Source organism: Psittacula echo (assembly GCF_963264785.1).
Source record: "Psittacula echo genome assembly, chromosome: 11".
NCBI classification, from domain to species: domain Eukaryota; kingdom Metazoa; phylum Chordata; class Aves; order Psittaciformes; family Psittacidae; genus Psittacula; species Psittacula echo.
Window position 1 is genome coordinate 4531840 of NC_137746.1, and position 12039 is coordinate 4543878.

General features: G+C 47.0%; 1 protein-coding gene across 1 annotated transcript in view; it reads right to left on the reverse strand.

Annotated features, from left to right (window-relative positions):
- KLHL3 (kelch like family member 3) overlaps positions 1-12039 on the reverse strand; it is a 41563-nt gene that overhangs the window by 24297 nt on the left and 5227 nt on the right. The window contains exons 2-4 of the mRNA XM_080627291.1: positions 9764-9880; positions 6755-6861; positions 1489-1610 (exon numbers count right to left, since the gene is read on the reverse strand). Of these exons, the coding sequence (XP_080483417.1) occupies positions 1489-1610; positions 6755-6861; positions 9764-9880 (346 nt within the window). The remainder of the gene's footprint in view (positions 1-1488; positions 1611-6754; positions 6862-9763; positions 9881-12039) is intronic.

The following is a 12039-nucleotide window of genomic DNA, read 5'->3' on the forward strand; positions in this document are numbered from 1 at the left end:
GTGGGGCCAGCTCAGCAGATGGCACGTCCCACGTGCTGCGTGGGTGCTCCTGGGCCACCTAACAACCAGCAGCATGGAAGGAAGCATACGTTTCGGAAAGCACATGGATATAAGCCTGCACGTTTCCCACAGAAAAATAGACCAGCTTCAGAGTGTGTAAATGACATTTTTCTTCCAGTAATGGAAGATCCCAGCGGTCCAAGGAACTATATCCCAATTCCCCATCAAAGTAATGTATCTCAGGTCCTTATGACCCTGGCTATACACTGCCATTAAGCATGGGCTACACAGCAGACAGCTAGTCCAAACGACCCACACAGTTGTGTTTGAACACAGCTTCTTTGCTGTAATGGCATCCTGAAAGTCTCCTTGCTGCTCACCCTCAGCCTCATCATAGGGCAAACAGAGTCTCAGTTCTTCCAATGTGACAACTGTCAGGTTAAGAGCATGCCAGAAAGTCAAGTTTGTAAAACTGGAGGGTGAAAGGGGCAAGAAAAGCACCAACAGACTTAGGTCATGAAGGATGGACCAGGGCTTAGACTGCAGAGTGGACACAGCTCAGGGTTTTGTCCAAGTTCTGCAGGAGGAGCAATAGATCAACAAGAACCCTCCCTGAAGGACTAGAGCAGAAGAGCATGTCCCATCCACAGCAACAACCTCATTTCAAGCACAGCCAGTCTAATTTTGCCATGTTAATTAGGTCAACAGAATGCAATATTGTTCATCTCTCCGGCATCACTGACACTGACCAAGTCACAGAGATCCAAACTGCCACTTGCAAACAAAAAAGAAGACCAACCAAAAAGCACATCCCCACACGAGCACCCAGCATCCCTTCCAGAAATCAGTGCCTAAGTACACAGCTGTTTTCATACCACAAATACAAGCAGAGTCAAAGAAAAAGCTTTACCAGCAGCCACAGCCACGTGATGCTGCAAAACGCTCCCTTCCTGAGCATCCCACTTTATCTGTAGGCTGCCTTTCAATTACTCTTTCCACTTCTGGACAAATATTTACCTCAAAGAAATTCAAGACTGAGTACACACACATACACCAAAGGAAAAAGGAAGAATGCCTCATCTGAACAGTGTGTTTGACGCAAAGCTATGCCAAACAACTCAAACTACCCAGAAGGATTTAAAAACTAACAGCCAGATTCCTCTGCCATGACCTTAAAACAGCGTTAGACTCACTGCTTGTTTGAGTGTGTTCTGACCTTCGACAGAGTGACCCACAAGTCAGCACAGCTTCTTGGAAGGCAAATGCCTGCTCTTGTTATAAAAGCTCAACACAAAAGCTAAACACAACACGATTTGAGAGTGGGGAAAGCAGCACAGTGCCTCAAGACTAAACAGAGGCTTGAAGCAGCTCTTTTCAAGCTCAACCTTCTACTTTCTACAGCTGAAGAGATCACTCACCCCCCCAAAAGGACCTGTGCCTTTGAGTTTCAAGCTTTACACTTGGGTCTCTGTGCTGAACCAGACCTACCTGCACGTTCTCCTCCGTGACCTCGATCTCGGCAGTGTAGATGTAATCAATGAGCTTCCGCAGGGTCTGCCCATCAACATCTTTTATCTCAATCTTCTTGGCTTTACTTTCAGACATGTCTCCTGAAATTCATTGCAAAAGGACTGTTATAGCTTGCTTTGCAGGACCTCTATGCAGAACTATGCTCCCCATACATCCAGCACATTGTCCTAGTATCTGACTAAGAGACTGCGCTGGCATGATCCATGACCATCATAGGACAGCCAGTGAGATTCCCAGAAGCTTCCTAATGCCACCTAGAAAGCACCTCAACATTTGAAGACACTACTGTAAAATAAGTCAATAAATGCAATGAGCTCTATTTCTTGACAGAAACGAACCTGCCATGGCTCACCTGCATTCAAACACATATAGGGGCTAAAAAGCCTTCAGTACGACCATGACCCTCAACCATGTCTCAGCACAGAGACAAAGAGAGTGTGGACAAGTCTTAGGAGGGCTTTTAATATATATATATTTATATATATTTAATATATAGAGATGGATAGATAAGATGGGTAGATACGTAAGCTGCAACAGCTAAATTAGGGTGCTTTGAGTATACCCTACAATAAAAGCAAGGCAGCGTTACCCTCTTTGTTTAGAAACAGCACCAAGCACACATGCTACCAGTTACACCCAGTGCACTGCAAGCTTCTCTCCTAATCTACCCTGCTGTAACCTGTCCACACAGTTACACCCCATGCAGAGCATCTCTGCAGGAAGCCATATTTCTCACCTCTCGCCTTCCCAACCTCGCACCTCAGAGGCAAGGCAGCCTTTGGAGCCAAACTGCACCATTCCTCCAAATATATAACTTAAAATATGTAACTAGCACAGAACTAAAGCAACAATTTCCCCTATGAATACACAAGTAAAACCCATATCTGTGTAAAAGACTCTACATGAACCTGTGCTTTATGCACACCTTCCCCATCGCTGTTACGGCGAATGTGCAGTGCAGGCACCATACACACGTACCCCATGCATAGCAGGAGCACGTCAGAGGAACAAAAGCAAACTGTGTGGAGGAGGAGAAGGAGCTCACCAGGGTCCCTCCAGCACCCACGCACACAGTGACCTCACCCAGGTTTTAATCACCGAGATCTTGAGGAACCACAGAGAAGAAAGAATCAACTCCCAAGCAGAAAGAAATGGGTAAGCGAAAGAACAAAGCTAAACAAAGGAGAGCACGAAGCAATGTTAACTCTTAACCCTGGGCATGAATAATCACTACTCTAAGAAACCTGGTGACTCACTACTGCTGTGGGATTAAGAGGAAAAGTAGTTCCTGCAGCCGATGGGAGAGGTAATTACAGCCTACATGTCAGCACAGTGTGTGACAAGACGTGGCCAGGGCACATGAAGTGCACAGCAGTCAGATGCTAAAGGGGGCCCCAAGCCTGAGCAAAATCTGGATCCTGGAAACCGACCTTTGCAGGCTTCACTTATGCCAATAAGGAGGTAAATAACAGGAGTGGGGTCAGAGCATAAGTATTAGCAGAGCCAACAACGTCCCAAGGGAAACGTTGACTGAAACAATATTTGCCCCAAATTCAATTTTTAAAATTAAACAGTAAAAAGTTATCCAGAGAAGTTCATGAATACCAATGCACAAGTACAAAGGGATGAGTGACCTACATCTGGGAGGCCTTCAAAGCAGATAGGACTCTTTAGTTGATAAAATAAATGTCATTGCCTTCACTCCCTTCCTTCCTCCCAAAAAAACCCAAAACATCTCCAGAGATGAGAGGGGGCTTCTGAGAACAGGCCAGTCCCCATCAGCCTCCGTGGAGTTGGAGGTGCCTGTGGAGCACCCCCCTTGGACACATGGAGCAGTTGGAGCCCCGGGCCAAGGGCAGGCTTGGAGCATGCAGAGACCAACACAGAAACAGCCTGAAGGGACCGATCCGATAACATCATCTGTCTTTGCAGTGTTCATGTGATACAGGCAACAAAAATAAAGGCTGTGTGGGCTCCCACACCCACCAGCAAGCTGCTGGCCCTGCATGCTAACAGCCTGCTCTGCTCTGCTAACAGCCCTGCACACCACGAGGAAAGGGAGCCTCGTGTGCTGGGCTTCATGGTTGGATGGGATCCAGCCCCCCAGCCACGCTGCTGTGATCAAGTGCCTGCCACTTGCCTGAGGGAGCTGCTCTGGGCATGTCTGTAATGCTGTGGAGTAAGGAAGAACCTGAAGATAGAAGTGAACCAAGGTAGGGGTTGGTGCACAACAGGAGCAGGCAACAAGCTGACCCTTCTCCAAACACAGACCCAAGGCAAATGCAGCCTCTGCAGCACGGCTAAGGGCAGCTGAATGGTGGGTCAATTTGGGCATCTTATCCTACACTCCTTCAGAAAAAAGCACCCACACTTTAAAGCCCACAAAACCCGCCCTCCAGGATGTCTCACCTCAAGACTCAAGCCTTACCTGATACCTTAATTACAGAGTAATTCAAAGCACTAGCACCACATCATACATAAGGGCTGCCCGGCACCAGGCACTGCACAGACCCTGACCCCGCACTGCTGCAGTCAGGCAGACACAGGGAACAGGGTAGGAGGGAGCAAAGGCAGGTAAACAGGCAGAGTGGCTCCTAACAGCCCCTCCTTAGGTGATAGACTCTGCAGACACCAGCCCCTCGTGAAGACAAGCCCTTCATGCATCACCCTCAACACCCTGCAGTGCTTTCTCCATTCCCCTCTGCTCATGAGGGCAGGGAGAAGGCAGAGCTCTCCTGCGTTGTCACAAGACAAACCACAGTCAAAACCACAGCAGCCCGCAGTGCCTTGTTTACCCTGCACAGCAGCCTGCCCTGCCTCCTACGGACTGTGCTCCAGGGAGGCTTCCCTGCTTTCTCCAGCTTTTGTTGTTCCCTAAGTCAGAGATACGCTGAAGGAGCACACAAGTGCACTGGATAACGAAACCACAGGCTCTCATGCATGGCACGAGCGCTCTGAAGCAGCACACAAGACCTACAAGGGAGGTTTCTGCTTCCTCCTTCACAACTGCTGAAGCTCCCCCGGGGTATCTCACAGGAGCAGTCCTGGCAGCACCCCTGAAGTATCTGTTATCCTTTCTGAAATGATTGGGTTTTCCTCTAAATGGATAGAAATTACTGTCCCAAATCATCCCCAGAGAATGGTGCCAACGAGGAGCTGCCACCATTCAAAATGCTCTTAGAAAGCTTGTATGGGAAGGGACACTCGAGGAAGTGCTGGATACTATCTCTCCTTCAGCAGTCTAAGATACAAATGGAATATGTGCCTGCTTATCAGACTTTCCAAAGCTATTTCAAAGTGGAATAGCTAACCAAAGGACACTAGATAGTTTAGGAAAGACCCCCAAGGTTATGAGCCCCAAGTCAGGCCCAACTTACAGGGACAGGGCACATAGAGCAAGCATCAGGCAAAGAGGGATGAGCTGAAGGTGTCAGATTGTTTCTCACTGTTCACAGCTTGACACTGATCACTCACTACCATGCAACTGTTGGCATTGCCAGGAGACCCCCCAGCTCCATGTGCCCCCACAAACTGGCTCCTCTGGTGCGGACAGAGCAGCAGCTCCTGCCCATCCTGCGAACACCCATGTGGTGTGGCTGCCCCAAGCCATTGTTTTGCTTGGCTGATGTGCAGAAACAAACCCCAAACAACCAAGCCATGACAATCAACCACTACTCAAGCTGTGATTGTATAATGTCCCCCTCCAGAGAGTGAACCACCACACAACTGGAAGAACATCATGCATTCTGTCTTTGCAACAGAGAGATTCACACCTTAGAAACCTGGGACCAGACCAAAAGCAAAGGGAGAACTGGTCTTTGTGTGACCCTCTGCCCCCAGAGACAGGCTGTCACCCAGCCCAGGGCTGCTGCAGAGAGGGCCACATGACGGTGGTTAGCTGATTACTGTTTAACTCACAGTGTGAGGGATTACACAGCCTGGAGAATTCCTGCACGGAAACATGAGCAGCCCACACCACCACCTTCCCAATAGGGTGACCTCTAAGGAGCAGAGGGGTTTGACAATCATTTTTCTTTCCTAAACTTCTCATGAGGAAGGAGCATCACAAACACTCGCAGCTCCTCCTCAAGGTTACCTACACTAACAGTCACCTCTGAGCAGCATTTGCTTTAAGGGACCCCTTAAACCCCCTGCCACGGGCAGGGACACCTTCCACTAGAGCAGCTTGCTCCAAGCCCCTGTGTCCAACCTGGCCTTGAACACTGCCAGGGATGGGGCAGCCACAGCTTCCCCGGGCACCCTGTGCCAGCACCTCAGCACCCAAAACACTGTGCTCTGCATCCAGCAGAGCAAATAAACCAAGGTCTAACCAAATGGCTTTTAAAAAGGAAGAAGCAACTCCCAGACTGCAGGCAAAGGGACATGAAACAGGGACAAAACTCAGACCTCACGGTAACAACCATCCCATGGAGAGTACAAGCATTTCTTTGTATTTGGTTAAGTCAGCTCCTGGAAAGGACTGCAACAAAAACGAAGGATGCTAGAATGCTAGAATGACTTAAATAAGCTGGTCTCTGCCCTGCTTTGGGACTAGCATGGCTTTTCTCACTGCCTCACCTGGGCACTGCCTCCAAAGTAACCTGCTATAAGGATCAGGCAATGAGAGTAAAAATTTTGCCCTCTTCTTCCCTTCACACTGAAGTTGCGCTACCAAAATATATCAGGCTGCCAAAACACACTGGGATCCAGAGAACAACAGTGTTATTTTGGGCAACAGCAAACAGTGCCATGGGAGATTAAACATCTGTGACTGCAAATCAGCATCAGCAGGGCTGAGCCTTCAAACTACAACTTCTCTGCCAGCTACTCCTTTGATGTGCACCATGAGCATTTAGGGCACTGCACACGTGCTTGATGTTAATGATGTGTTTTCATGACCCAAGGTCTTGTTAAGGAGGGAAAAAACAACCCAAAAAGCAGTGGGCCAAACCTCATAGTAACCTTCCCATGACTCACGTGCTACCTACTCACCCCACACCCATACACCATGCCTCAAGGAATTAGTCAAGGAAGACCAGCATCACCCAGCGAGTGCAGCAAGCTGCAGACCTAACCATCTACTACTTCTTCCTTAAGGAAACCCTTTCCCTGCAGGCCATTCCTACTGCCTGTGCTCAGCTCCTATCAGAGACACAGCCAGAAGCCCCTGGGTTTGCAATAGCCCATTAAACCCAAGTACAGTGTGTGGTGTCAAGAAGAGTACCTGTAAACATCGCACAGAAGTAAGGGCTGCAGGCCGCAAGCACCACGCGGTGTGCTTCCATCTCCACGGTTTCAGCCACAATCACCACGTCACACAGGAGCCGTTTGCTGGAAGAACACCAGGAAAGACAAAGGTCATTTCAGAACTGCTGGTCAGGCAGAAAGCTACATCAGTGCAGCCTGAAAAAGCAAGCAGAAGACCTGCTGTTACAGACAAGGCACCTGAGCTTCTGCCAAATCCCAGTAGAAGGTCCTCTAATCCTTCAGCTACCAGCTCTTATCAGTGTTTGCACACAAACCAAAGCCTGAATCCTTCAGTGCTGCAGCCCTGCCTGTGGTTCTGCTTTTCCCAGAACAAAATAAATCGATCTGGAAGCCAAACTATATATGCTGCCCAAAGAATGGATGGGGAAGGGGCTCCTTCCACCCCTCAAACAAGTAGGGCTTGGAGAAGGCACAGAAAAGCCTAAGTTTGGGGCACTACCTGAAGCCAAGCTCTACTAGATCTATAAGACAAAAAACAGCCATGCAAGTGCTTTCATCTTTCCACAGGAGAAAAATAGAGTGGGAAAATTGAGTTATTTCTGTACTCCCTTACATGTTTGTCCCTGTAGAACACGACCACCAAAGCATCTCCTGGCACCGACCAGTGCAGAGGCTGCCTCAGTGAGGAGATGTCAGTCACTGGTGTTTATCCATGGGCCTGAGGTTTACCACATGAATTAGTCTGGGATTAAAGAGTCACTGGGATAAAGAACTGGTTTCCAAACAGAAACCAAAAAGTTCTGAGCTCCCCCAGTGACTCCTTGTGCAGCTTTGGAAAAGTCACTTCATTAACTACTGACCTTTTCTGCTACCCCACATATGTCCTTTGAGGATTCATTAGTTAATGTTTGCACAGGGCTCTGGAGATGCTGACAGCTCGAAGTGCTCAGCCTCCCAATAAGTTGGTTTAAGATGTGTGAGCATACAAATGCAAAAGGAGGGTGGGTGTTCTTTTCAAATGTCAAGCCTGAAAAAGGAGCAGGGTCTGTGAATCTAGATGTTGCTTTCTTTTCAGAAATGCTTATCACCATGCTGCACTTTGTCTTTAGGAAACTGTATATCAAATAAACACAGAGCTTCTAATGGACTTGGTATGTTTCCTCTTCTCCATATACTGGAATACATGAAGAAAACATCTGTGAAATGGAGGGTTATAGTTGAAAAACAGGAAGAAAGTAGGAACTGGCAGTCTGTGCTCTACATTCACCCCAGTTTGGAAGGGGTCATGACAATGAGGGGAGCCCTTTAACAACCTCTTAATGGAGGCTTCCTCATTTCCTTCAGCTTATGCAAACAGTGCTCTGCCCAATTCCTCTTTGGACTACAGTTATCTAAAGTACCACTCATGAAATTAATTTCATCTACATTTGAAAGCTAAAAATTTCAAGTGAGCAACATAAGTAGCACATGGGGACATGGTTTAAGTGGTGGATTCGGCAGTGCTGGGTTAACGATTGGACTCAACCATCCTAAAGGTCTTTTCCAACCTAAGCAGTTCTATGATACTATATAGCAAAGAGATTAAAGGCTTAGCAAGGTTTTCCTAGACCCTCTGTATGAGATTTCTGCATGCAAGTGAATGGAGGCACTATTATTCAAGGTAGCTGTTAACACTGTTGGCAGCTTAACAGATCACAGCCTCAACACACATACAATAGACATGTTTTACCACTGCTGTATTGCACAAGATCTAGTTAACTACAGGCACGAGTAAATATTGTCCATCTCCAGCTATCCCCACTATGCTTCCATTAACAAAGGAATAAGAGCAGCACAATAGATTCCTGAATATAGCTGCACGAACCTCTATTTTCAGATCCTTTGCTTTTAGGACAAAGAAAGGACTAGAAGGATGCTAATTCAACAAGAAATGCCATACTCCACTCCATGTAATCGTTACAAGGGAAGGACATATCCATTTTCTGTTCCTATGCAACTGAGAATCACTGTCAGGCATCTGTGGAAGGAGACATTCCTAAGCCTTCCCCACATCAGAGAACATATAAATGGGGAAACTACTTAATCCACAGAAGAGAGGTGGTTCCTACAGCTCGAGTACTTTGAACGTGCAGGAAGAGTAAAGGGTGTTATCTGCTTTCATCATACCATCTGGATCGTGAGGGAGCACATACATCCATGTGTATGACACGTACTTCCCACAGGAATTCTTTAAAACTTGTGCTTCTAAGTCTCTATTTGAATGGCAAAGGACTTAAATGAACTAGTCTGAGAAATGCCCACTGAACTTCTAGGTGGTGCATGGGATAACAACAACCAAGACACAGCCCAGGTTTAACCAGTGCCACCAACCACACTGCTAACGCACCAACAGTGGATCTTGAAGACTCAGCTTGCTGATGCTCTTCAGCTCCATCTCCCTGTGCCCATGTAGCTGTGCAGAGACCAAAGGTGCTCTCTTTTAACCAGTATCAGGGGTTTTCAACCTGCAGGTGAGAGCTGACATTCCTCCCGAGTTGCTGCCTTTTTTACACCCCCTCTTTTGGAGTGCTGAGCCCAGACTGAGCGATGCTGCCAGTCAAAAAGAGTAAGAACATTCACAATCTTTGGTCTGTAATTACGCGGAGGTGTCTTAATGTTTGTAATGTTCTATTATTGGTTTTCAGACCATTAGCTAAGAACATCCTTTACAGCTGAATTTGCTGTAAGTAATGGAAAAGACTAAATGAATTGTCATCTGCAAATGAAGGCTATTGCTCAGCTAATGGTTTTGAGCCATAGCTGGCTTCCTTCTGCTGGGGAGGATAGAGAGGTCTGAGATCGGGAAGAACAACCCACCACTATATTTTAGCTGTCTCTTCCCACTTCCTGACTAATTTCCTACGTGCAACCATTAGTGACACAGATGGCACACAATATTTGCTTTTAAGTCTCCCAGGAGCCTTTCTGTCCCAATCAACACATTTCTGCTAATCCAAAGAGGGTGTCCATTAAGTCAAAAGTGTACCTCCGCAATTCATTCATGACCTTGAATGCTTTTCTCATGTGAGAGGGGTTGACTGTCACTGTGCACTGGTCCTTTTCATCTTCAGCTGTCTCGGAGGATCGGGAACTCTGCTTAATGCTGAAAACATGGACAAAAAAAGCAGCAGAAAGTTTGATTCAGTGACACTTAAAAAAAGAAGTATCATAAAACTGCAGCACAGGGTATTATACACGGAGTTGCTCGGATGTTTGTTAGTCAGCTCAGGTTCACCATATGAAGAGCATCACAAAACACAGCTGCTTCTGTATGGATGTTGAAAGCCAACCCAGCCCACATTTCAGTCAGCAGGGAAGAAAAGGAGAAAGTGCCAAACACTTGAGGACAAAGCCCAGCCTCACAGGCTTCAGGCCAGGAAAGCAGTATAAGTTGAAATTCAAGCCAGGACATAATTGCCTCACTGAATAGAAAGAGACTTCAGCACTGGGAACTACCAGGGTATCACGGATACTTTAACATCCATCCAGAGAAAGAGAAGTTTAGTCTTTAAAGTCCCATGTGAAAAATGCCAGCACACAATACATGACTTGTATCGTCTTCTATAGAGGCAAGTAAAAAAGGACCATTAAAACTCCCTGCACCACTTCCCAAGCATTACAGAGGCCACATCCCATTTCCATTTTAGAAATAGGACTGTTTAGTGCCACTATAATGTATAGAAAGAATCATTAAACCAGACCTGCCTACCAGAACCACTAGTTATATAGGTAATGTCAAACCAGAGGCACCCAGTTATGTGCTGTGCTTAACCAGGCCAACAGGTGCCTAAGGCACATACGTGTCCTCATTGCTTTGTTGGGAGCACTGGCTCTTTATATGGAATTGACATCGGGTCAATATCTTTACCTCCCTGATCTAAGTGTGAGAAATCACTCAGAGCTAAAGGTCTCTGCCTATGAAAACAGCAGCATTTAGAGCCAGGTCCCTGCTCTGCTTGCACCCACAGCTCACCCCTCCAACCTGCCTGCAGGCAAACGCAAACAAGGCAAGCCAAGCAAGGCTGTCCCTCTCAAAAGCAGACCCCAGGCAAAGGCAAACCTCAGGAGGTAACCCCATCACCACCATGCACCTGGCTAGAGACCTTATTGGGAGTTTTCCTTCCAATACAGTCTCCCTCAGCTTCACATCTGTCCCCTCTTCCCTACCACCTTTTTGGCTGGGCTTGTATCGCAATAAAAAAGGCTGAATCAGGTTAAACCAACAGCCTGGGCAGCCCAGCATCGTGGTTCTACCAGTGACCAGAAGATGATGACTGAAGAAGGGTTCAAAGCCAGAGAGGTGTGGAAGAATCTTCCCCCAGAACAGCCTTCCAGCCTCTATGCATGCACATGTATATCTACCCATTTTTCCTCTGAAAGAAACACAATTTTTCACAATGTACACTTTAACAGGGTGTGAAGCCCTTGCTGAACACTAGACCCTCCCCATTACCAGCACCGTGTCCCCTGAGACCACACAAAGCTCTTTGCCTCCAGCTGTCCTCAGTGGGTTGCGCTGTCCTCCTCCTTAGAAGCAAGCCACTGAATAGCAGCAAAGCTGCACGCAGCTTGAATACACGCCTGCAGACTGAGCGGCCTCCAGCTTTGTGCCTGACACAAAGGTTAATGCCAACCACCAGCCAAGTCCAATTCTTTCACTTTGCTGAGCAAGTGAAGTATTTTCAGGGGTAAGTGAAGCCGCAAGGCTGAGCACAGCACCACTCAGCACATGTCCCGGTGCGGGAGACAACTTCCCAGGCTCTGTTATAATCGTCATCCAATTAGTGTAGCATGGCTGGATTGAAAGGGAAAAAACCTCAGGAAGAAGAGTACCTCGTGTTAAATGTTCAGTACTCAAGGGACTGCACCAGGCAACAACACAACCAGCTCTTCTATCACTGAGGAAAGCCGACCTCATTCTGTGCCGCATGTATGGCCAGCAGCATTCATAAGCACAGAGCAGCAGCAGCACTCAGGTCTGCACCCCCCAATGAGAGAGTCTCCTTGCTCCAGGGACACCCCAGATTCAGGTACACCTCAGTGTTGTATCTATTAAAAGCCCTGGTTGAAACCTCAGACCAAGTGAAGTTTGACCACGGCTTTAAATATATATATATTTATATATATGTATATATTTATATATATGTATACCCTTACAGCATATATATATATATATATACACGGCATATATATATATTACGGCATGTGTGTATATATATATATTTATATATATGTATATACGGCATACCGGAGCCAAGGGGT